Source organism: Calonectris borealis, chromosome 19, assembly GCF_964195595.1.
Source record: "Calonectris borealis chromosome 19, bCalBor7.hap1.2, whole genome shotgun sequence".
NCBI classification, from domain to species: domain Eukaryota; kingdom Metazoa; phylum Chordata; class Aves; order Procellariiformes; family Procellariidae; genus Calonectris; species Calonectris borealis.
This window is the reverse complement of record NC_134330.1, coordinates 997,839-1,021,609: the sequence shown is the minus strand read 5'-3', so window position 1 is coordinate 1,021,609 and position 23,771 is coordinate 997,839. Positions and strand designations below refer to the sequence as shown.

Here is a 23,771-nt window from a genome sequence, read left to right as displayed (position 1 = left end):
TATCAGTTTGCAGCTGAATTTTCTGTTCTGTTTCTGAAACAGCTATTAGGGAAGAGGTCAAACTACTTAAATAATGTCTTGCCTGTTTAGAGTGCTTCTGTCCTAAACGGCTTGCAGTGCAGTATTATGGTGTATAGCATTTGATGTGGAAAATCCACCAGCAGAGTGAAATACAAGCAACTTGAAGCTTAAGCTTATTTTGAAGCAGACAGCAGAGCCTAGATAGGTTTAGAAACAAGCTGCTGATCCCCTGTGATGGATAAGTAGACATTAATGATACGAGCTTAGTATTTTCTTTAATTTTTTCCATATAAGAAAGGCTTTGGTTTAAAGCAAGCTCCTTACCAAAATTGTTACCCAACTTTTATAGTGAACCTTGTGTACCTGTATGTCTAGTGGAGAAACAGTAGGGGAGAGGCAGTGGGAACACGTTTCCTGAAGTAGTTGGTAGAAACTTTACAAACCCAGCTACTATTTCCTCAGTCTTTGGGTATTGTTGTGTTCAGTTTATCTCGTTGCTAAAAGCTGGTTGTTCAAACTTGCTTAACGCTTGAGTAAGTCATGTGTTATATACAGACTCTTGTCAGGTATGCAAGAAATGCTAACTTCAGCATTTTTCATAATCATATTGCTTACAAAACAGTACCTGCAGTGCAGAAGTCTAAAGGCAATGCTGCTAAAATGATTTTGGTGATGTCACCTTGACTAAGATTAAAACTGTCCAGTTGAAGTAGATTGTATGCTAAGAACACTGAAGTTCATGTTACGGCATAAGAAGATATTAAATGGGGGGAGCAGGGAAGTAATTTGTGAAAGGCACAATTCTGGCTGAATTGAACACTATCTTGAATATGTCAAATTTCACCTATATTCTGAATTAGCTTGCATTGTCATATGTGTAATAATCTGCCTGTAAAGTTCACGAGCTGAATTATAGCTGGGATCTTTAAAGATGCTGTCTGGGTAAATCCTAGAGGACTGCCTAGTATAATGCCATGAGTGAGCTACAGTGATAAACTGAGTGTGCCTTAATGCCCGAAGTGGGTTGTGGCCCGAAGTGTGCCATAGCGTCTTCCATAGTCCTTTTCTGGAATGTTCTCTTCTTTCCTTAAATTCTCCCCCAAAGCTTGAAAGATATGGGAAGGAGAGTGTTAGCTGATCTCTAGTGTGTGTTGAAAATTAACTGAATGAACCTTGCTGGGTTTAGTTTGATGAAGAGAGAAATCTACAGAAGATAAAAAACTCTAGCATAAGGATGAGGATTTTGGCGCATAGCTTTTTGATAGGAGTAGTGAGAGCAAACAGTAGGCTGTTTACAGTAGGCCTAAGTCCTTTTCATCACAAGAACATATGATGGAGTTGCCTACAAACTAGAACTGGGCTGTGACTCAAGATGTCTCCCTCAGCTCCCTGTTTCTTGAAGCAATAATGGTGGGAGAACGGGGAATAAAGAAAGTGTACAAGTCTCTCCAGGCTTCTCAGTCCATGTGCTATAAGGGCATAATCCAGACAAGCAAAATAAAATTTCATTTGCAATTTTAGTCAGCTTGTTCTGTCCAGAGTGGTGTTGCAGTCTGAGTATAGAAATCTTCATGTCAGTCCAGAGTGGCTGAACGCTTATTTAAAGAAAATTAATGGTGTCTCTTTCTCTACCTTCTAGATGGATTGAATCTTCTGTGTTGAATGCCTCCGGACTTTCTATTGGATTTCACGTCTGGAAAAATATTTTTGATTTAAGCCACTCAGTGGCAGACTGAATTGTGGATCCAGGGTTCCTAAGACTTCCGATCTTGAGGAGGCAGCCACTGCTGAATCACGTTAATCTGACATCGCAGCCACAATGGTGCTGTCACAAAGGCAACGAGATGAACTGTAAGGAATGGGTATTTTTAAGTTTGTGTTGCATTTTTATTAAACTTTAAATATTAACTTTTGTGTCCAAATAGATTTTACAGAGTGGCTCTGCTGAAATGCCGATGAAGTACCATGTATTATGCTTTAGATCTCTGTACTCTTATTTTTGATACAACCACTGGTATTTGATAATAGAATTGTGAAATGGTGAAAATATAATTTCAAAGTTATTAATGGCATAAAAAATTGATTCCTAAATTTGCTAAAATTTATTATCCTCTATTTTGTTTTGTTTTGTGACTTCAGTCACAAAGTTATTGAAGAGTTACAGTAAGCCGCAAGCACACTGCAATATATGCTCCAAACTGATTTGTGAATTCTACTTTTATCTTGAGTAAATTCGGACACTTTTTTGTTATTTTACTCCTGAATGTAGATAAGGATCTGATCCGAATGTGCTACATTGTGCTACATCTTTCTTTGACTCCTTAAATTGTATTTAAAATGAAGGGTCTGTCTAAAGAAAAAAAAAAGGCAACCAAAAAACCAAACAAAAAAATAAAAAACCCACCCCACAAAAAAAAAAAAAAACCACACCAAAACCCCCCACCTTAATTCAGTGTAAGATACGGAATTCTTTCCAGATTTTAAGGCTAGGAATAGGCCGTCAAGTTCCATGTCTTAGTTTGCTTTCTCTTCTGTGATAAATCATGATAGAGTGAGTGTTCGGTAGCCATCAGGATGGCAGTGCCTCGCGTGATACCTAGTTTCATAAACTTACATAGAGTTTGTGGTCTGGTTTTGGTTTTTTTATTCTTTTTAAAAGTATGGACCAAGTAAATGATAGTTGGCATCTCTCTTGTCCATGGTAAGCTCTCTGGTTTGTTTTTTTGTTTGTTTTTTTTTGTTTGTTTTTAATACAGCTTCTTCACTTTTCCAGTAATGATTCAATCCCCTTTATATTAAATATAGTATGCATTTTACTTTTTCTTTTCATATACTTAAATACAGTTGTTCTACTTAAAGTAGAGTAGAAGCTATCTTCAAATTTTGATTTTTACAACTGTTCATTAGATTTGGAGAAGCTCGGGGGTTTAAACACATTCAGGATTACAATTTTTTTTTCTTTTTTTTTTTTTTTTTAGCAATTCTCTGAAGTTTTTTTCTGGCAAAAACTTCAAAGAGTACATGCGTTAATGGGGACATGGAAGTAATGAACTGTTATGAATGGAGATGGGAGATGACCAGAGACTTAGGATTTACTTGAGGTCTGATGAGGAGGCAATACTTTGTTTTAGCATATGTTGTTTATGGGGAGAAATCTGAAGTTCCTGCTTGAATGCAGAGTTGTATTTAGAGTTGAATGTCTGAGGAGAGATTAATACATGTAAAAGGTAGGAAAGAATAACATGATGAAAGCCACAGGAAGAATTTTCATGTGAAAACCAAATTCTTTTCAGAACAAAAAGTCATTATTGCTTCTTTCTTCAGCTACCCAAGGGTATTAATTTTCTCTTGAATGCCTTCTGTAGATGACCTTCTGATTTTTGTTTTTAAAAAGCATTTGTGTATCAACTTACTTAAATATTTTAGTATGTGTATGACTTCCCTCCCCATATATGTATGTATACACAGACATACCCCTTCCCAAGAAAGTAAGTGATAGTAAGAAAACAAAACTAGGCCTCCTTCTGGAGGCTGATAAAGTAATGGAAAGTAATTTTACCTTTAAGTCTGTTCAGAACATTGAGCTTACTTCTCTTAAGCAAACTTTCTTTGTTGTGTAACTTGAAAATATTTATCCATTTGAAGTAAATTTTGAAAATGCAGGGTTTCCTTAGTCTTGTTGTCTTAAACAAAAGGTACTGACTGCTTGTTGAAGTCTTAGAATAATACTGAAACTTTATGAGTAGGTCCAAAACAAATGCATGCTATCTTGAGAGAGAGTTTCAAGACAGATTAATTTGGTAATTGTCTTGAGTCGAAGTGCAGAATATTTTGAAGAATAATGTAAAATTTGAAGCACTGTACAGGCAGCATCCCTTCCTGTAATCTAACTAAAAGTTACTGTATCATTCTGAAAAACAAAGCTAAGACTGGTTCTTTTAAACTGAGCATTTTATTCAAGTTTAACTAAAATAAAATTTTGTACCCTAAGCTGTTCTACCCAAAATAGTTTTCCTTCAAAGATAAAGCCACAACTTTAATATGTAGATGTGGTTGTCGCTTTTATATCTGCTATGGGTTTCATGTATGATACAGATTGATAAGTATATTTGTGCTACTCCAATGTTTGATAACTTAAAAGAAAAAAAGAAAAACCTCTTCACAAAACCTAAAATAAAAAGTGTATCCTGCTATTGACATCTTGAAGCAAAATCTGTTTGCCAAATGTATTTACAAAATTTGCTTGGGCTTTTAACAAACCTAATAATCCTAGGTGTTTTACTGCATTGAAGACTTAGATGCTGATCACGCTTTTTTTAAAAATAAAAAAGTCTGAACCAATTCTTCTACTCTGTTATTCAGAATTGTGGCTGAAGATACTGTTTTTTGTTTTTTAGAAATCGAGCAATAGCAGATTACCTTCGTTCTAATGGCTATGAAGAGGCATATTCGGTTTTTAAAAAGGAAGCTGAGTTAGATGTGGTGAGTTCAAACAAGATTCTTCATCTATATTTTAAGTAAAGAGTTTATATTTTTATGGCATTTGCATCCATTCTGAACATGTATATCTATTATCTACCTATTAGGTCATGCAGTTTCAGAACTGGAGGTGATGAACTCAAACAGTTTATTGCCTTGCCATAAAATTAAAAAATAATCATTGGATGACTTGCCAATTTCTGAGCAAAACTCTTACCTTTATCTTCAACTAATGACTTAGGCATATTTTTAATCTTTTTTTTTTTTCTGTCTAGCTACCACTCATCTATATAATGCTGAGTTTTTCCTGTAATGACCTTTTAGGGATCCAAGTCCTGAGAGGGCCTAGATACTTCAAGATGAAAGGTGCTAGAAAACAAAGCTAACAAAAGGCAATGTTAATGTATAAGAAAGGTGATAGAAGATGGTATTATGAAAAAAAAAAAAAAAGATATGGCCCTTCATTGGACTTGCTCCAGCAACGCCATATAGGACTAGAGCATCTCTCATATGGGGAGAGGCTGGGAGAGCTGGCACTGTTTAGCCTGGAGAAGAGGAGGCGTAGTGGGATCTTAATCGTTGTTTATAAATATCTGATGGGAGGGTGTGAAGATGACAGAGCTAGAGTCTTAGTGCTGCTAGTGACAGGACAAGAGCCAGTGGGCAGAAATTGGAACACAGGAAATTCCATCTGAACTTAACATAAAATTTTTTTTTTTTTTTTTTTACTGTGAGCGTGCTGGAACACTGGAATAGGTTGCCCAGAGAGGTTGTGGCATCTCTGATCCTAGAGATACTCAAAACCTCACTGAACACAGTCCTGGGCAGTCTGTTCCATCTGACCTTGCTTTGAGCAGGGAGTTAGGACTTAGTGATCTCAAGAGGTCCTTTCCAATCTGAACTATTCTGTGCTTAATATTCAGAAAAATGTGTTTAATTTTAACACATATAATTTCTGTTTCCTGCTGTTGTCCCCCCCCCCCCCCCGTAACTCATTTCCTTAACTGTGCTTATTCTTGTCATGGAATTCTGCATAAAAGCATAAGCTTTCTGCAATACAAAATTAGAAAACTGAAGACTGTTGTCTTGTAACCAGATTTGAAATGGTGTAAGACCATGCAGCTTTGGAGGCTGGCTTCACATGATAATGTTTAAGAAACAGGAAGACAAAACAGGATTGCTTTTGTCCTCTCCTTTGTCATACAGAGCAAATGGTGGAAGTCTGTTTTGTGATTGAAATTGGGTCAGTAGTTAAATCATTGCCTGAAACTGTTGCATACCAGTTGGTTAACTGTATAGTAGGCAGGCAAGCCTAAATGGTTAATATAAGTTGATCAGCTCTGGTAAGCAAGTCTGTTTTGTTAGACTGTACAGATGCTAGTGGCTTAGACCAGTCACTTCTTGCGACTTAATTCTGTTGATTTACCTTTCTAACAGATGATTCTTGGTTATCATTTTTAAACCGTCCACTTATTAGCATAGTAGGTGTGCATTTCATCTGGGTTTAAGTTTCTCTGGAGACACTTGGATTGAGTAGTAAACTTCTATGTGCTAACTTTTGATAAATCCTTGCCTTTTCTCTGTTATGAATCTTGCATTGTTCTTTTTCCAAAATGCTTGGTTGAAGTTTGACTTTATTTCTCCAATCTGCTTCCAGTATCTAATAAATAAGTAGAAATGACAAATTGGAATACCATACTTATAATTGAAAATCCTAATACCATTCCCTTATCTGCCTTATCTATCAACCTAATTAAGTCTTCTCTTCCCAAAGGTTAAAGAGGCGATCTAAATAGGCTAGATAGTCCTGAGGGAAATAGAAAATGCAGTTGCTAAAAGTTTCACATGACTTTCTTGCAAGAAAATCTGAATTGATTTGGGCTATACTAAAATGAGGAAAAAAAAGTTAAAGGCAGAAATTATTTCCGTAAATTGGAAGTATTCAAGTGTAGTTCTACAAAGAGGGATTTCATTTTTTGTATTGATTATTCCTGCAGATAACTCCAGCTTTTACAAATGCTCCTGCAGTAGTAGGTTAATACCTGGTCTCTGACCGAGGTAGCCAGTCCTCAGAGCTTTTATGAAGGAAGCTATGGCATTGCTATTTTCCCCATGCCTTTGTTATTCTCTGTATAATTTAGAATTATTCTAGTATGAGATTGTAATTTTGTACATGGAAAGAAAGTGTGCAACATTTAATTACTCTTCTGTGCCTCTGATGTTTTTCTGTGTTGCTTTTCTTCCTCTTTCTTGTGTTAATAGGTGGGAGATAAAAAAAAAAGAAGAGTAATCCTCTGGCTTTTACAATAACATCAGCAGTTCATTGTTACTCCTCAGTTATTCCTTAGAGCCCAAAGGAGAAAAATATTTAGTCGAAAAAAATTATTCTTCGTTAAAGTTTCGTTAGAGTTGCAAAATCAGTGTTGATTTGTCCAGTAGCTGAGGTGGTGTTCAGTAGAGCATGTGTAGTAGTCTTTCTGCTTCAGTTACTGAAGTAAAGATGCAGGGAGAGTGTACTTAAAGCTTGTCTTTGAGAAGGTAGCACAAAATAATGCAATATTATGGTGGTAATTTGAGGTTAACTATAATCAAGGTTTTTTTTTTTTTAAAAAATCGGTTAGTTTGGGCTGACTGGTTTTCAAGTGAGATGGAGTATATGTAATCCTACTCCGATAGCTGGCTGCCACTTTCAAACAGTGTGTGCTTCCATGAGAGAAAAAATGCCTTGTGCTAACAAGTAATAGCGCTAGCACCGTCTTAACTCTGAAGGTAGGAGTTCATTAGTTCCTAATGCTCTAGCTGGTGGATATGAAAAAGGCTATCTTTGAGAAACTAATTACCAGTTCTATATATCTTGGTCCTTGCAGTCAATGCGTGCTGTCTGCTGTTCTTTTTTATAAGAGTTAGCTGGGCAGAGGGATGGGGGAAATCCCGTAACAAAATACGACACAACATTCTCAGATGCAGAGCACTTAAAAAGCTTTCAAGTAATGAAGACAGAAAACAGCACAGGTTACAGTTTAGCCCTATTTTTAGGATTTTATTTGCAGAATCTGGCATCATTAATCTCTACTGCTGCAGTATTTTTAATTAAAAATTAGATTTTAAAATGTTTTCCTCTTTTCTATGTATGTAAATTGTAGCTATTAAAATTTAAAGCGTGGTTGTTCTGTTTAACTAGTAAAACTGATTATAGTCTTTTGCTTGAATTCCTCTTTCTGTGGTCAAGAGATTGTATTAAAATGAGCTGTTTATGTTGCCTTTGAAGAAACACTTCTACAGGTTTTAGAACTAGAATTTATTAATTTATTTAAATGCTTCTCCTCAGAATGAAGAGTTAGATAAGAAGTATGCTGGACTTCTGGAAAAAAAATGGACATCTGTTATAAGATTACAAAAGAAGGTAAGTAGAGATCTGATGGATTTACTTGTATAAAAAGTTATGACTGAAATCAAACATTCATCACTGAACAGAATGTTATGGATTTTCCTTGTCAGACAACTGCAAGGTTTAGAAAATGATGCCTCAAAAATGAATTTTGAGGACTTGAGTAGGGAAAATAGCTAAACCCATGTGGTAGAAAACATTTTGTCTGCCTCGGTGCTAGCGGAGACATCCTCTTGCTTTCTTTATAAACATTTCTTGACTTCAGTTTATGGATTGCATGTGCAATTTCTGAAGCTGGAAATGAAAGAGGTGCCTTAAGGCAGTTTGTGAGTGGAAAGATTGAATAGCTGTCTCCAGAAGGCTTAATTGGTTTAGAAAGAAGGTAAAAACCTGTGCTGCCAGTTGGCCATTACGTTAAAGGGAAGAAACCATTAACTCCAGTGCATTAGAGCAAGTGATTCTACTGCAAGTGGACAGTACAAAACTCTTCTTAGTAATGCTTCAGTGGATCTAGAGTGTATTGAAAGCTTTTAAAAAAAACAAATCACAGTGTGCTAACAATAAAGACCTGTCTATTGTAAAGGTTAATATATTTAGGGTTTTATTACACCTTCAGTTTCTCTGCTGTTGGTTAACATGCATGCCATTTCAGGGATGCAGAAAATTATTGCAGTAGTAGCATTCTTTTTTGTTAACACAACCTCCTTCAGTAGTTTGTCAAAATAGTAGCTCAAACATGTTTGTACTGTATTTGAGTGAACATGATTTTGTAGAACTTTTTTTTTCCTGTCAAAGTATTTGGGAAGCTGGAGAAGGATAAATGATTTTTGATTAAATTATTAAAGAATAAACGATAAATGATTAATTTAGATTTGATTTTTAGAAATACTAACACTATTGAATGTTGGTAATCAGTTTGGATCCATGCAATCTTTGCTTTACTGTGAGTTTGGGAGCCAGTTGGTATTTGGATTATTAATGAGTGAAGGTGAATCTTGGTATAAAACTAGAAATGAGTGGTCTCTTTAAAATTCATAAACTTAGGTAATGGAATTAGAGTCGAAGCTGAATGAAGCTAAGGAAGAATTTACATCAGGTGGACCTCTTGGTCAGAAACGAGACCCTAAAGAGTGGATTCCTCGTCCTCCAGAGAAGTATGCGTTGAGTGGACATAGGAGTCCTGTCACTCGAGTAATTTTCCATCCAGTTTTCAGTGTTATGGTCTCTGCTTCAGAGGATGCCACGATAAAGGTATGTGTTTGCTACAGAAAATTAAACTAAGCAAGTCAGAAGATGTGTAATATGTAACATCAGTACTTCAAGCTGGATGTGTGTTGTACTGATGGAAGATTATATTTTGTTTCAGATTTTGCTTTAGCTTCAGTAGGGACAGTTCTTTTGAGTATGACGTCCTGTGTAATCTACATATTTTAGTTTTATGCTGGTCCAATTAATATCTTCAAGAGTATTTTACTACCCTTTGACTTGAGGAAAAAATAATTAAGCAAATGTGGATTTAGAGACTGGAGAAACAGTTAAAGGTATCGGTGGGGGAAGAATGCATTTTGACTGCTCAGTAGAGGAGGAGTGGCATAGTGTATTGAGTAGTGATGTGATGAGAGGGAGGAAGACAGCTGCCTCAAGTCATCTGAAGTGATTATTTTTAAAGCTGAGTTAAAGTGGTTATGTATCTGTATTCTTAACCGAAAATTAGTTCTTCCCATTTATTCTAAATGGGACATGTAAGTCCCATGAAGTCCCCGTGACACTCAGTAACTTTAAATGGTCTTCATAGGCCTTTATTGCAGTGTACAGTGGCATGAAGAGATATGTTGTAGTAGACAAGTAGTTTCTCATTTTAGCATCCAATAAAGACATGATTTTGCATTTTGTTGTTTGAATGTCACAATTTAAGGGAATTATCCCGATAAAGCATACTCCTCATTGTTCTCTTGTATGCTGGTTTGAAAACTATTTGGAAAAGTGCTGTTCTGAAAAAGTTGAGTGGCGTATTAAGCAACGTGCTTAAAAATGCAAGTTGTTCTAATAGTGGCTACCTGTTGGAGAAGATTAAAATAAAATATGCTAGAACAGCCATATCTAGTTCATGAAAAGCTTTAACCTATTCTTGTTTCTGCAGCAGACTTGAAAATAGAGGACCGGTGTTTTTTTCTTCAAGCAGGCAGGGCCAGCTGAAACAGTGACAGCTCTGTGTTTGTTAGATGTTATAGAGGAACCTAATTAGCTCTGGTTTTGCTCCCTCTTACGGATACACTGGATGAATTTCATTATTCTTAAAAGTCAAGCTGTATAGCTTAATTTCTGACTGTTGCATTCCCAATGATGGCAGTCTGTTGGGATGATAGATTCTTTTTGTTGTTGAGTGGGTGTTTTTTTTTGTTTAGGGTATAATTTAAAATGAAATGTCTAATTTTGTGCTTGAGAGAGACACAATAAAATCTGCAGGAGCTTGTTTTGTTTCAAAGGCTTTTGTTTGTGGTTAGATGATAGAAGACTGACTTAATTAGGAGGTGAGAATGGGGACTTCATGCTATCTTGCAGTTATTAACTGCAAACGTTTATTTAATCTCTGACAAATTCTGTAATCTACAAATGTGTGCATATCAAACTCTTCCGAGTGTTTTGGATTACCATCCCTAAACCAATGCTTTCTGAATATTGCTCTTTAGTATGCAGAATATTTGCTATTTGGTTCTGAAGCAGCAAGTAAATTCTGGAGCCACAGTAAAGCTTGGGAAAGGGTGGGGGGCATTGTTGAAGATGATGCTTTCCCTACCAACTGAAAATGGGCTGTATTGCTGGAGTTGGGGAACTAGCATAGAAAGGGATGGAGGAAAACAATCTGTACAAAGTGGATTTGTTCTGTCCAACGTTTTCTAAATTGATCTTCTTTATTTTTAACGATATTGAGTGTTAAGACTTTTAGATACAATGGAACTTATTTTCCTGCTGTGTTTATAATGCTTTAAGTTAGCTGAAAAACAGTTTTCAAGATGCATGAATTCAGTTAATTTATAAATAACAAAATCATATAAAAATAATGCTTTTTTTATGCTGTTATGCTTTTTAGGGCTGTCTTACTTTGTCTCTTGCACAATTCATTATTGAATAAGGTGCCAGATTGACCTGCAGAGTGCAAATGTAAGGCTGGAGAATACGAAGAGTGAGAGATTGCTGTTAACGGATTTTCTGTTCACTTGTCAGGTGTGGGATTATGAGACAGGAGACTTTGAACGAACCCTTAAGGGGCATACAGACTCTGTGCAAGATATTTCCTTTGACCACACTGGCAAACTATTGGCCTCCTGTTCTGCTGATATGACCATTAAGCTATGGGATTTCCAGGGCTTTGAGTGCATCAGAACTATGCATGGTAAGATATAAAAGGAATTGATTTAGTCTGTAAAGTGAAGAGTGTTGGGGGTTTTTTTTGTTTTGTTTTGTTTTTTAATCCAGGAAAACTGCTGATGTGGAAAGGGGTTATAAACCAGAGTATTGTCCAAAAGAAAGAGGGGGGATATTTTGATGCTTTGAGTGTTCTGTAAATAAGGTATATGTTTAGCGTCTATGGAATGAAATAGCATCTCAGATCTGCTATGCATGATGCTGTGGGAAGCATCCCATAATGATATTGAAATCAAATGGCAGTTAGAGGGGTTTGGCGCTAAAACTTAAATGCTTACTAGACAATAAAACTGTGCCTTCAAATAGGTAAAAAATTACCTTCTTCACACCTCTATTTCCCTGATGTACTGCTTCAGGGAGGAAGCAATTAGTGAGAAAGGTGTTCAGTATACACTCTGCAGTCTTCTGCTTTCTTGTTTGTCTGATTTCAAATGAACATGCCCTTTGCATTAGGCTCAAAAGCTGTAGGAAAAAATGGGAAAGTGAAACAACCACAACTATAAGATTCTCATATTGATAGCAACTATTTATTTTACAGTCTTGATGTAAAAGTGTTTTTATACTGCTGCTTGTCTTGCTTTTAATATCTTCTTGTAGAAGTGGTGAGTAGGAATAGAGAACGTTTGAGACTTACAAAATTAAACAGACACACACACACATACACCAAAGAAAATAGAACCTGTTGACTTTTGTGCATACAGTTCTTTAAACACCACAGAACACTATTGTAGAGGAAGAACAGATGTTGCAGCTGGCTGATAGCAAGAAAATAAAGTAGGGATTTTTTTTTTTGTCTTTAAAGATTTCAATACAAACACACATGCAATATGTGTATTTTTATGAACGGGATGTTGTAATATGAATGTGGGTGAACTAGCTTCAGGTGTGTTGCCAGTTACACCCCTTCAACTCAATTTCAAGTAAAAAGAAATAAATAATCTTTTCAGTGAGGAGTTATAAAGTACGATACTTGCACTGAAGCTAGTATTCTCTGCCACCTCAGATACTCAGATCACTGGTGTGATTGCTTTTTAGTAGGAGTTCACCAGGGGCCCTGAGTTCTTAGTGGAAAAAACGGAAATGAAAATTGTGAAGTTGTACATCGTAGGTACATGGCTTGCAAGATGCAATGTAGCTGCCAATAAAAGAAAAAAAGCAACTTATTAGTGAACTTACTCGCTATAACTTTTTGGAAAAAAGAACATCAGATCTCCAGATGGAATAAAAGGAGGCTGTTTAATGCCTCTAATCTGTTGAGAAATTATATATACTCTAAACTACTGATCTCAGAAGATTCTTTTCTAATCCCGATAATTGAAGTAGGGACAATTGCAGGGCTTAATGTAAGACAAGTACATGAATTATATACAAACTGTTACAGTCAAGCTTGTACACTGGACTTGTCAAAAAACCCTACCCAACTTGTCCTGGATAATACTAAAATTTCAAATCAGTTAATTCTAATGTTTGCCACTTTGGGAAGTTTAAGTTCTAATTTTTTGTAATACTGGAAATGAATAGTCTTTACAGAGTGTGTTATCTCCCTATATATGTTATGTCCCATTGCTTGTGGGATGAGTAATGTCAAGAGCTGAAACCACATACACGAGGTCATAAGGAGTTTGTGTTAAGGAAATGATCCGGATGCTTTTTCCTGACTTGATTGATCATCTTCCTCTCAACAGTAGTAGAAGTTGCTGTCATGTATATACAGTTGGTTCTTACTTGGTTCTTGAATCAATGCAGTACAGTATTTTATTAAAATCTAGTATCAGATGTCTGGAAACATTCAGTCTTTTAGCATTAAGCTTCTGTAGTGAAGTTTGGCATGCCTCTCACTGAAGACCTGTTCTCCTTTTAAACATCTTCTGCATAGTGCATCAGCATACCGTAATCAGATCTAACTGATAATTTTAAAGACAATCACTGTAGCAGCTCTGTCTTCTAAACTACCAGCTTGTGGAAGTGTTGCTTGCAATGGTGAGTGTCTGGTTTTAAAACATCTTAAAGAAATTTTTGAAACAATTTTGAAAGATGCTCAATGTCTGGACCGTGTGATTTCTAAAAATATAAATGATTATTTCATAAAACCTCAAGTTTACATGTAAAGATTATTCCATAAAACATGCACTACTGCTGTAGCTACTTGCCCAAAGTAAATGAATATCAAGTCCTGTGTGCCCTGTAAAAACTATTACAGTACCACTTAATAAAGGTTTGATTTTGTTTTTAGGTCATGATCATAATGTTTCTTCAGTAGCCATCATGCCCAATGGAGATCATATAGTTTCTGCCTCAAGGGATAAAACTATCAAAATGTGGGAAGTCCAAACAGGGTAAGTGCATTTCTGGCTAAACAAAACAACCATAAACCACTGTTTATAGGAAATGGGCCACATAAATCTTGAATGTCAGCAAACATTACTTGAATTGAGGTGTGATATTTTGCCCTTTAGAGTAATTCACTTAAGGATTCTGCCTTAAATCATTAAGCACAGGGTTTTAGGTTTTAGTAGTGACTAATTAAAACTAACTGGCTTTATCTTTCTGGGAGCTATGAGGGTAGAACTCAGGACCAGGTAGGAATATAAATTCAGTGGTTAACCGCAAGTTTAAAGGGAGCATGAGAGGAGGGAGGAGAAATCTATTACCTTTCTTGACACAGATCAGGATGTCTCTGCTTTTGTTTTTTTGCTTGGTTTTTTTTGTTTGTTGTTTTTTTATTGTTGTTTGTGTTTTTTTTTGTTTTGGTTTTTTTTTTTTTGTTGTGGGTTTTTTTGTTTGTTGTTGGTTGGTTTTTTTTTGGTCTTACTGCTTCATTCATCAGTTGTCTCTTTAATCCATCCATTTGCTAAAGTTGTAGGTGAAGGCTATCGAATGACCTGTAAATCTCTACTAGTTCTTAAAATACCTATTTAATGCAAGCTGTCATGTCAACTTCATTTTTTCCCCAAGCTTCATGCTTTCTACCTTAACGAGGATTTGTCAGTTATTAGCTGTCACTTCTTTCTCATGTCAACTTCCTATCCATTAACTGTTTTATGGCCTTGTACATCATCATCCAGGATGGACACATGCATGCTAAAATATTTTATCTTAACTTCTAAGAGTAGGTCAGGCGTCCTTAAATTTCGAAGGCATGTGTAATGGTTTTATTGCAATGTTAATTGAGTCATGCTGTATTTCTCTTTTTTGAATAGTTACTGTGTGAAGACTTTCACAGGTCACAGAGAATGGGTGCGCATGGTGCGGCCTAACCAGGATGGCACCTTAATTGCCAGTTGTTCTAATGACCAGACAGTGCGTGTTTGGGTGGTAGCGACAAAGGAATGCAAAGCTGAGCTCCGAGAACATGAGCACGTGGTAGAATGCATTTCCTGGGCTCCCGAGAGCTCGTACTCCACTATATCAGAAGCTACAGGATCAGAGGTAATGTTTCCAATGCTAATAAATAAGCACATACAGTAAGATTTTTGACTATGCTTTATATAGAACTTACTGGACAGTATTTAGAACAACTAAGCTTTCTTCTCAAAGTGCTGGGCAGATATAGCAGGTGTATGAGTATTTTTTTCTGAGTATACTTGGTGAACTGTTAATACCCCATCTTGGTTTCACAGGATCCATGTTTTGTGTTTTTTAACAGTAGTACCCTACCTTTGCACTAATGAAAGTGAACTTTGGAGAGATGCTCTATTTCTGAGAAGGTTGAGAGTGGGACTACTTTCACATATTTCAGCAAAGAAATGTGAAAGGTAGCTTATCTGGCATAACATGAAAATCATAAGGATGCCCAGCAATTGAAAGGTGTGGGGGGAAGTAGTGAGTCAGGAACGCAGAAATGAAGCTGCCTCGGGTGTATTGCACTGGAATTAAGCTTCGACCTAGTCCGTGTCCTAGTATACAAAGTTAGCAATATGAGAAAGCATTTTTCCACAAAAATAAATCCCCATTTGTGTGATCACAGATAAATCTTCTCTGGTTCGATTACTAAATCTTCAAGAAAGGCTTACTGAAGGTCAGCAAAAATTTCCCTTTAAGGATGACAAAGTGTAGAAGAAATGAACTAGAAATTAACTCCAATTTCTAGTTAAAAAAACCCCAAGCATTTCTGCCTTGCCCTCTTCCTCAAAAAGGACGCAAATACCCAGGGGGAAAAGTAGATACACTGAAGACAGGGACTTGTGTAGTGATGGATTTTACAGATTATTTCAGTCAAATTTTACTTGCATCCTTAAAAGAACCTTATAATCTTTGAATTAAAAGTTATTAAAACTAAATTCCAAATGTTCACTTCCTCTTGCAGTGGTAACTATCTGAAGTGGTGTCTCCCCTGCCCTCTGCTGGTCTGATCAACTATGTACATCACATTACAGTACTTAGCTTTGAACAAGCAGCGAGTTAATGTTAACTTCACAGTTGAAACATTTCAAGTTCTGAGAACTAAGTCTTTCTTTCATACTTTGCATGATTATAAAAATAAATAAGTTCAGAGTAGGAACTTTTCAGTGATTCTTAAACTTGCTTCATTACTTTTTATGAAGAATGAGAACACAAAGGTATGTCTGAACTTCATGCTCTTTTGTCCTGAGATATCTGACTCTACTTGAACTGTGTCTACTATTAAAAGAGGATGTCTTGCAGTAGGCAAGTGTGGATTCAAAGTATTATTTGGCTTTGTGCATCAGCAAGACATACAACCATTTCTTTTAACTAATTGTTTAATTCCTTTCATGTTTTTGTTTATTTCTCCTAGTATTAGTAACAAAATGCCTGTGACTCTTAGCTTTGGCGTTGTGTGTTTATTAGCTGTAAGCTGTCATAAGGTCTAATTTTGCTACTAAGAAATAGCACTCAGAAGGGATCTGCTTCCTCCCTCGTCTTTCCCCCCCTGCCCCATATATTCCATAACTTAGAACATCATTTTCTGTAGACTAAGAAGAGTGGCAAGCCTGGGCCTTTTCTGCTGTCTGGATCCAGAGACAAGACCATTAAGATGTGGGACATTAGCACTGGCATGTGCCTTATGACACTTGTAAGTTCATTGGTGTTTTTCTGGTGATCATAGCTGCATATGTAAAACCAGTTTTAATGGAATGAATTATCTTACGTGTTTATGTTTTCAAGAGAAGCCAGAGTTATTGAAATAAGACAAACACTGGAGGTATACAGTTTTAATGGCTTCTATGGTTTCAGATCTTGTCGTTGCTAAGAAATACTAAGAATCTCAAAATACATAGTATAAATTCATGAGTACTGTGGTGTAGTTTGTGATGAGTAGCTTGGTTTGTCTACAGAAATGCTGACAATCATTTGAATTTTGTCTTCTGTGAAATGTCGTGTTCTTTCAATGTGTTGGTCTTCCCGCAGGCTATGGACTGCTGTTTTCCAGCCTGTATTCAGGCTGGACTGGATGTTGGTGCTGGGGGTGGGGAGCAGAATCAGTGCAGATCACATGAGGACTTCTGTTTGTTTGCCTTCAAGGACAGGAACTCACATTGTTGGTAGTGCTGATATAGATGTAATAATAGAAACTGAAGATAAACTTTTGAGTTCTAATAAGTTTTAGAAAGCTAAGTGCTATCCTTGCAGCAACAGGGCAAGGAGTCACTCGGTTTGCCGTAGGACAAATTGTAGAATGTTTATCCTTAAAACGTGCACCTCCTCACTGATTTCTCCTTATGCACAAGGTGGGCCATGATAACTGGGTACGTGGCGTGCTGTTCCATTCTGGGGGAAAATTTATTTTGAGCTGTGCTGATGACAAGACTCTACGTGTCTGGGACTTCAAGAACAAACGATGCATGAAAACCCTCAATGCGCACGAACACTTTGTTACCTCTTTGGGTATGTATTGTTCTACAGTGCTTACTGCAAAGTACAGAGCCAGAGAGACAGATTTTTCTACATCTTCACCAGCTGAAGTTGAGCACCAAGCTAGATGTTCATGTTTTGGATTCCAGTCAAGTTTTGTGCTATGTGTATTTTAATGAAGTAAGGACAGATATGCATTTCGAGTGTGCTGGATTTTTCCACTTCTGTTGCCAGTGTTGCACACTGGATGAAGATGTTAACTGCCAGGGTGTTCTGGAACCTTTCACCACTGAGTGTGTAGGCATTTGGGGAGTGCTGTATTAGAAATGCTTGCCCAGGGGAAAAAAAAAAAAAAAGCAAGGAGAGGTGGGGGGAAGCAAAATGGTCAGAAAAAATATACTTTGAATTCCTGGGCATTCCTCATTGATACTACCAGATCTTGGTAGATGTTAGTTCCCCCCTGCCCTGGCAAAACCAAAACAAACAAAACCCTCCCTGTTCAACAAAGCTAGCTTTACTCTGGAATCTTCTCTATTGGTTTTTTCTCTGTATTCCTCTGGCAATTTATAGCTTCTTCAGTAAAGCTGTGTAAGTTAAGTTAGCGGTGGACCTGGAATTGGCTACTAAGGTTTCCTAATCAAACTTGCAGGTCTAATCAAAATGCAGGGCTTCTGACTTCACTCTTAAATTGTTGAAGACAGCTGATCAGAAAGGGGCAAAGAAAAGAACATTAAACCATTAGCGTGGTTGGCTAACCTTGGAATAGGCAGCTTCAGTTTACAGGTTGCTTTGCTGAACCCTTTCTGCAGAATGAGGCTTTTTGATTCCTCTTGGTTAAACTTCCCAGTACTGTCTGCTGATCCAGTCCAAAATTGATTAGTATATATGAAATATTTTGGGATCTCCTGAAAAACCATTCACTTTACATTTTTTAAATACTAGCTCACAGCAAAAAGAAAAAGTCAAGTTTCTTGACTTCTGATTCTTGAATACATCTTACATAAATACATGAAGTTGTGTCTTCTGGTAGTATTCAAGGCTTTTATCAGTTTGAGATGTTTTAGACTCCTCTCTGTTACAACTTTATCTGGATTTCTTTTCCGTGAAAGCTCCTTTATAACTGAACTGAAAGTAGATTTTCATACCTTACAAAATTATAGCATGAGAGAATTTGCCTTCAGAACTACAGACATGATGAGCTTTGAAATTTAGTCTTTGAGCTGGTATCATTTTTTTGAAAAAGTAATGACATTCAGTGAGAGCAGAAAATACTAAAGTTCTGGATTAGTTCTTAACATAAGCTTTTCTTTCCTCGCAGATTTCCACAAGACGGCACCGTATGTGGTTACTGGAAGTGTAGATCAAACAGTAAAAGTGTGGGAGTGCCGTTGATTGAATTCACATTTGACCCCTTTTTCCTCTGGATGCACTCAGATACCATGGTTACCCATTGAGCTCTGTTTAAATAAATATTGTCCTTTCATGTAAATTATTCTGGATGTAGATTGAGCTTATTAAATGTTACACACAAAGTATTCATGCATGGTGAATCCAAATTGTATACTGTAAATTTACATACGTTGTCTAGAAGTACCATAGGTTTAAGAACATGGGCTGGCATTGGTCACATCAGACCTAAGAAGGCAGAAGTTGGATAATTGAAATAGGGCACTTAACTGAATAGTTGACAGTGTCGTTCTATGTCGGATAATTATACCTGTTTTTCTTTCTGCTGTCTGTTGGTGCCTGAATTGGTGACCTCATTTGGGAAAAGTTTTGTAGGGCTCTTTCAGAAATGTGTATCTATGTAACATCACTTAAGTGTGCTTAATAAATCTTCTCTAAGAATACTAGATAATAAGGCTGCAATTCAGAATCTTCTGAACCTTATATGTAATTAATGGAAATTAATTAAATTCTGGAATATTTGTCATGAAACATTTGCCAAATCAACAGAATACACTTGTTTTGGCCTCCTATCACGCAAGGGTTGGTATATTTATATAACTAACTGTAAACCTGAAATAAGACAACAAATCTTAGTAGCAGCTGATGTGATAAATGTATTTATTTTTTATTTGGTCATTCAATGGTTAAGCTGTGCTGTTAAACTAAGTTTAAATGGGTTTTTTTGTTTGTTTGGTTTTTTTATGCTAGACGAACTTCCAGGAGGAGTTGTCCATCCCACTAGAATTTAGTGATCTAATTTCCACTAGAGCTTAATCTCCCAAATGACTGCCATGGTACAACTTGCTGTTTGCTTTCAATGTTTGTTAGAGATGTGCAATTCCTATTACACAACAGTATCGAAGTACACTTCCCTCTTATTCACTTGCAGGAGGTTGGGTATACAAAGGTTTCTTGGTTTCTTTAGTGCCTCCTTGGAAACCCTTCTGAAAATGAGGTTATACTTACCTTGAGAAGACAATGTGGCTTGAATAAGAATGTACTGTGGTTTGCGTATTGAGAAATATCTTGGGATACAGTATTTAAATGCTTTAAAGAAAGCACTAAATACCTTGAGAATCAGATTATAATGGCAGATACAGATTGATACAGGCTTCTACAAGAAAAACAAAACACCATCAACAAAACAAAGTCCATCTGTGGGAATGATGCTATTGAGTAAACATTTAAAAACAAAACCAAGTCCTATCAGCAAAACTAGCCCAGCTGGGTTATTAGTATTTATGTTGTTTGGTGTATACAATTTTTAATTTGCATATCCCTAAAGTTACATATTTTGATCTGAAGTGAATGAAAATGTTATAAATTAGTATTTTAATCAGCATTTTTGTGACAAATTCCATTGTAGATAACTAAGAATTACAATACTTATCAAACTAACCAGGTCTTTTTAAAAATCCACTTTAAAATTTACAATGTAATGAAGTACCAGTCTGATGTTTTAACAGGTGAATTTGTGCTTTATTTTATTCATTTTGTTTAATACATGGCTTTTAAAACTGTCCCTTTTAAAAATAAGAATCCTTGACCAACATAGGGTCAGCTGGAGGGTGTACACACTAAAATGGCGAGGGGTATGGTGGTTAATTTCCTACAGTCACCCACAGAAGGATCCATCCTGCGTGGAGGAGATGGATTTCGGTATTGGTTCCTGGTGTAGACTTACCTTTGGGAAGGGGTGGAGGAAATGGAGTTCTGATGTGGGGGTTTTTTGGAGCCAGTTTAAGATTCAGGCTAATCTCTTAAATCCAGTGGTTTATGTAATTTTCAGTGTGTGTTTCTGCAGTTAGGCATGCACAAATAAAGTATTTTTTTGTTCGTTAGCTGCTTGGACTGGAAAAATTTGCTGCTTTTTGTCCTATTCGAGAATTCCAGATACACAAGTAGTGCATCTTAAAATTCCTCAGTGCATCTGCAACTGTAAAGTAGTACATCTGTTTAATTCCTGATAGGACCTATAAACTATTTAAGTATAAAGTAAACCACACTCATGTACATAATTCATAAACATGAATGCGAAATTAAAGGTACCTATTAAGTGGAAGTTGTCTACTGCATTTTTTCCCTTTAGCATACGACTATTTACGAGGACAAGCAACTAACTAAAGTCGTGTAAGCAGCATTTAATTGCTTGTGTGAAACACTCTGCTAAGTACTTCTGCAATGCAATTTGCAACCTTCTCCTTTAATAAGCAGTGAATAATCTCAGGGATGGTCCTGAATGGATCAAAAGTTAAAGCCCTGTTTAGACAAAAAAGTGAAAGCCACAACACAGGAGTTGGGTTTGCGAGGGTTTCCTGCAGTGTCGCTCTGTGATACTACACTGTGTTGAACTTTTTCCACTGTTTGCAGTGTTTTCTGTCAGCTAATCCTGTGCCTTTCCTGTGATAAGAAGTACAATAATGAGGTTACTGGTTTGGATTGCAAAATAAATTTATTGGAGGGTTTAAGAGGTTCACTGCTGCTTTGTCACTTTCCTTACTAAAATTGGCATCACTTAAAAAATAACTATGTATAGACCGTGTTACCAAATAGACAATACAGACTTTTTGGCTTAAAACCAGACAGACATTCCAGTGCCACACTAATGTAACGTGCCCAGGAAGTCTTAGATGCATTCTAAAAAGTGCAACATTTATTGTGGTTTAGACAGAATCTGGAAGTTGATGTTCTATAGCATCTTGCACTTTAGAAGATTAAAAAAACCGTCCTGCTTTTGTGTGTGGTGTGACCAATGATGTGCCCGGGGCACTAATTAAAAAGAAAAAAAAAATCTAGTTGCTAGCAAGTTGTCCAAGGGCTGTGGAGCACTGTAGTACTTTGAAAGCTTTGGCTATAGACTCACCAAGCCCAGTCTACTTATACTGTCAGTACCCTGCTTCTCCTGTTTGCCTCCTCCTGTTTTTATGTGAACTGCCTGATAATATCGCTCTTAAATAGCTTTTGACTTGCGTGAAAGCTATTTAAAAGAAAAAGATGATACTTTGTTTTTGTAGACAGTGGTGGCTTGATAATCCTTTTAATGATTTGAATATTGAAAAAAAATACTGAGTTGAGTGAAGGAAAAACGCACTTAGAATGAGTTATTTGCTGTCCAGCTGTACATAAAGTCCAGTGTATTTAAAAAAGTCAATACCAAGAATCTTCTAGCAGGAATATGTGCATAAAATGGTAGGGATAAACATGTTAGGAGTGGGGAAGGTTGTGTTGGATTTACAAGTCACGACTGGATTTAACTGGCCTTTTTATCTTTCCACTGTGTCATGTAAGTAGCTGCTTTCTCGTCCTACCTATCCCTCAGGCTTCCCCAAGTTCATTCTGAAGATAAGTTAGCAAAATCTTCAAGTTTTAGAAGTTGATCCTGACATTGACATGAAGGCAAACGTCGAATTTTTTCATAAGAACGATGTTAGAGGTTGCAATTGGAGAAAACAGTTCCCAGACTGTAGGAGTTAACTGAAGCTATTGACACAATTTAAAAAAAAAAAAAAAAATCAGTAAAGGAATGTATATAATACTGCTCTGTGTTTTACAGTAAGATTTGTTGCTCTCAGACTGTGTAAAACAAAATTTATTCATGTTTTCTGCATATTAAAAAAATCTTATTGTACCAATTGGTAAACTATTAAATGCATATAAAACTAGATGTGTTTTTGTTTCCTTGGATGCAAGAATTAAAACTATTTTGAAAAAAGCTATTGGTGTTTCACCCTTCAGATTTTGCTCCACGCTGCTTTTTGTTTATATAATTTCAATTTAAATTGACTGAGGAAATGTGAAGCATTTTTAAGGTAATTGGTTACAGTTAGAATAGTCAAAGGTTTTATTGGTTAACATGGTGAGGTGAGATTTTATAAGGAAATTTGGCGCGTTTATTAAGCCGGTTTCAGATATGGTCTGGAAGAGCGTGGTTTCTCATGCGGTGCTGAAGGGAGACGTCTTGCCCCTTCCTGAACGCCGGCGCACTCGCGGGCCTCGCTGGCTCGCCTCTGCCTGCGACTGCTAGAGCAGCCCTCACCCCGCAGACAGCGCCTGTGTAGTGGAAACTGCTTAGCAGGGTTTCGGTGAAGAAGGGCGTTCGGAGCATAATTTATTGAAGGTGTTGGGAGCGATCGCCATGTCTCGTACTGAAGCAGTCGTGGTTACGGAGGTGCGGCACGGGGCGGCGTCCTGCTGTGCGCGGAGGCCAAGTGACTATGGTCTGTGACCGGGTGCGTGAGGGGAGCTCCCTCCCTTACTGGTCCTGTCCCAGTGCTGTGTTTTCCCATCAGTTTGGTTTGGCTTTGAGTTTTTTCCCCTTACCTTGAACCTTACGTTTCTTTGCTCGGTACCGTTGGAGCTGTTGACGCTGAAGGTTGCACTCCGCAGTGAATCCTCCGAGCGATTCAGCGTGGGAGTAATCTGCTTTCTAAGGCAACCGAAGTCCTGCGCAGGTGGAGGTGCATACCTGGGAGGCTGAGGCACTGAATGGTTCTTGGAAGCTTCGTTTTCATGTTGGTGTCTTTCAGTTGGTGTGTATTTTGGTGGTTTTTTTCCCTTGCGATGCCTGAATTGCCTTGAGTGCTGCTTATGAATGGGCCGGTGAACTAAAATGGAAATGTGCGTTTCTTCATTGATGGAAGAGCAAGGATGTGACCTTGACCATGATGTGGGGAGAGAATGAAACAAAGCTCCTACCAGCTATGTTCTGTGTTCGGTCTTGCACAGCGCTAGTAGCAGGAACAGACCTGGGATAGGCTTCTGGGGGAGACTGACTTCCATTTGGGAAAAACAACTGAATTTCACGCACTACCAGAGTTAACGCCCGAGTCAGACGTCCTGGCTGAGGTGAAGGGGTGTCCCGAGCGTTCGGTATGGAGACGGTGTTAGGATGCAGGTTTGAAAGGAAAGCCTCCTACATATTTGCATATAGTAAGCTTATCAAAAGGGAGAGATAAGAAATATTAAAGTGTAAGTTGCTAAGAGCAATCTGGGTGGCTGAAGAATTTCGTTTTCCCCTTCAACCTGGCGACTTGTTGATTATGCAGTGAGTGCCTTATTGGAAGCAGCTTTATAAGTGTATGAGACTAGTTTGACACCAGTGGTTTCCAGTTTTATATAACACTGATGGGTGTTAAAACGTTTTTCAGCAGACAGGGTTGAATATGAAAATAAGATACATGCACAGGAATTTTGG

General features: G+C 37.1%; 1 protein-coding gene across 3 annotated transcripts in view; it reads left to right on the top strand.

Moving 5' to 3' along the window:
- The window catches only part of PAFAH1B1 (platelet activating factor acetylhydrolase 1b regulatory subunit 1), a 38,538-nt gene extending 18,120 nt beyond the window's left edge, over nucleotides 1–20,418 (top strand). For all 3 annotated transcript variants that reach the window (XM_075168212.1, XM_075168214.1, XM_075168213.1), the window contains 10 exons: nucleotides 1,661–1,872; nucleotides 4,419–4,503; nucleotides 7,829–7,903; nucleotides 8,933–9,139; nucleotides 11,114–11,282; nucleotides 13,548–13,650; nucleotides 14,515–14,743; nucleotides 16,248–16,349; nucleotides 17,005–17,161; nucleotides 18,447–20,418. In XM_075168212.1, the coding sequence (XP_075024313.1) occupies nucleotides 1,841–1,872; nucleotides 4,419–4,503; nucleotides 7,829–7,903; nucleotides 8,933–9,139; nucleotides 11,114–11,282; nucleotides 13,548–13,650; nucleotides 14,515–14,743; nucleotides 16,248–16,349; nucleotides 17,005–17,161; nucleotides 18,447–18,520 (1,233 nt within the window). In that variant the 5' untranslated portion in view covers nucleotides 1,661–1,840 and the 3' untranslated portion in view covers nucleotides 18,521–20,418. The remainder of the gene's footprint in view (nucleotides 1–1,660; nucleotides 1,873–4,418; nucleotides 4,504–7,828; nucleotides 7,904–8,932; nucleotides 9,140–11,113; nucleotides 11,283–13,547; nucleotides 13,651–14,514; nucleotides 14,744–16,247; nucleotides 16,350–17,004; nucleotides 17,162–18,446) is intronic.
- Nucleotides 20,419–23,771: the final 3,353 nt, after the last annotated feature.